Source organism: Triticum dicoccoides, chromosome 5A, assembly GCF_002162155.2.
Source record: "Triticum dicoccoides isolate Atlit2015 ecotype Zavitan chromosome 5A, WEW_v2.0, whole genome shotgun sequence".
In the NCBI taxonomy this organism is placed as follows: Eukaryota; Viridiplantae; Streptophyta; class Magnoliopsida; order Poales; family Poaceae; genus Triticum; species Triticum dicoccoides.
Window position 1 is genome coordinate 576,656,526 of NC_041388.1, and position 2,084 is coordinate 576,658,609.

The window sequence follows — 2,084 nt, forward strand, 5'->3', positions numbered from 1 at the left end:
GGCGGGGTGTGGAGGCGGCAGGGCGGCGGCGGACGGGCGGGAGGTCGCGGGCGGGCGAACGGAAAAGGAAAGGAACTGGCGGTTGGGCGTTCGCGGGCGGCGGCTGGTTTTGGACCAGATGCACCTCGTGATGTAAATTTGCACCGCGATGTGTTGTATTTTACATCACGAGAGGCCGCAGTCTATTTTTTTTACATATGAACCGTCTGTTGGAGCTGCATTTTTGGTTTGAGACGATTCAAAATTTAGTTACTTTTACATTTGAACCATCTATTGAGGATGCTCTTAGCGTGCTTGTTGGTGAAGGCGGCCACGCAGTTGTCCCTGATGATGCGGTGCTTGATATGACGGGAGTGGCTTCGACCTGCAGTTTGAGGCTGCTGCTGTGGAGGCAGCATTTGTCCGCAGCAGCTCTGAAGCTCATATGATTGATGGATATTAATATTGTTGGGAGTTTTCTCTTGTATCTATTCATTGGTTACTACTCTCTTCATCCTGAATTACTTGTGGCAGAAATAGATATAAATGGATGTATTTAAAACTAAAGTAAGTCTAGATACATCTAGGTAATTTGGAACAGAGAGAGTACGTACATGTGAGAATAATATGGAATGAGTGTAGTGTACTGCATTGCATGAAACAATAGAGATATGGCAGGCTGGCATGGATTTGCAGCAAAGCATAACCCAGGGAAAAGGACATGTGTTCTCAGCCTACGTGTAAGTAAAGTATCCTGTGAGATGAGTCAGGGGCATGTAGAGGGAATGGACACATCTCCTTTTCCTTTTACGTACCCACATACATACATAATTTTTGGATATGTCATACAAGCTATTAAAACTCCTGATACATCAGTTTTGCCCTGAATACATGAGTCTCGTTATTTATTCTTTATCATACCCAAAAGTACATCTTCTGGCAACATGGACAGACGGATGCTGCAGCGCGCACTTATGCTATGATGTGTACAGTCATTAACCTCAGGTTACGACTTTGTTGTGCCCAGTCACGAAATGGTTCTTACCGGACACGGTATTGTGGCTCCCAGATACAACATTGTTGCTACCAGACACGATATTTTTGCTCCCACCTACGTCATTGTGGGTCCCGGATACAATATTGTGTTTTCCAATCACGACATGATGGCTCCCAGACGCGGCATGGTTGCTCCCAGATACGACATGGTTATCCCCAGTTATGACATGGTTATTACCATATACGACCTGGTAGCTCCCGGATACGGCGTTGTTATTCCCAAATATGATAGTGTTGTCGTTCCCAGCCACAACGTTGTTGCTCCCAGATTTGACAATGTTGTTGGTCCCAGCTATGACATTTGGGGCATGATTAAGTTGTCGGCGAAGTTTGCTTCTTCCGCCATGCTTCAGATACAATAACATGTTAGTGAAACTGATACCTGGTGAACACCCAGAGGTGTTGAGGCCCTTAGAACTCTTGGGTACCTCGCCAACCAATGTATTGTTGGAGAGATCCAAGTAGCAAAGGTGATCAAGCCTACCAATCCACGACGGGATGGTGCCGACCAGTTGGTTGTGGGACAAGTCAAGGACCTCCAAGTTCTTGCATTGAGACAACCATCCCGGAACCCTGCCCTTGAGAGCACAATCACCAAGGTCGAACATCACGAGGCTCTTGAACCCAATAAAGCCATCGCCTGGTAGCTCCTCGCCGCCGAAATTCTTGGTGAGAATTAACGTGGTGAGGTTCTGGCACCCACGCAGCATGGTGAGCGCCCCTGAGATGTTGTGCAAGCTGTTGTAGCCGAGGTCGAGTTCCTCCAGCCACGCGAGGCCTGCGAGGGAGGCTCCTGGGATGGACCCCACAAGGCCATGTCCAGGAAGGCGCAACGACGTGACGCGGCCATTGGCGGCGTCACAACCCACACCATCCCAGGCGCAGCACATGGCGCTGGACCACGCGGCGCGAAGGAGAACGGCCCCCCTGCTAAGGTTCCCGGCGAAGCCCCGCAGCGCGTGTAGGTCATCGGAGTGGCACGAGGTCGCGCGCGCCTCAGGCAAGAGAACCGCCAAGAAGAGGAGGAGCAGCAGGCAGCATTTCACCAT

The 2,084-nt window shown here is 50.0% G+C and overlaps 1 protein-coding gene across 1 annotated transcript; it reads right to left on the reverse strand.

The window, feature by feature from the left end:
- Positions 1 to 882: 882 nt before the first annotated feature.
- Positions 883 to 2,084, reverse strand: LOC119297952 (receptor-like protein 3). The gene has a single exon (XM_037575523.1). It carries the CDS (start codon positions 2,082 to 2,084, stop codon positions 981 to 983), a length of 1,104 nt encoding a protein of 367 aa, XP_037431420.1. The 3' UTR covers positions 883 to 980.

Excerpts from the sequence above, each read along its gene's own strand:
- LOC119297952 (XM_037575523.1), bottom strand. The coding sequence starts at position 2,084 with ATGGTGAAATGCTGCCTGCTGCTCCTCCTCTTCTTGGCGGTTCTCTTG.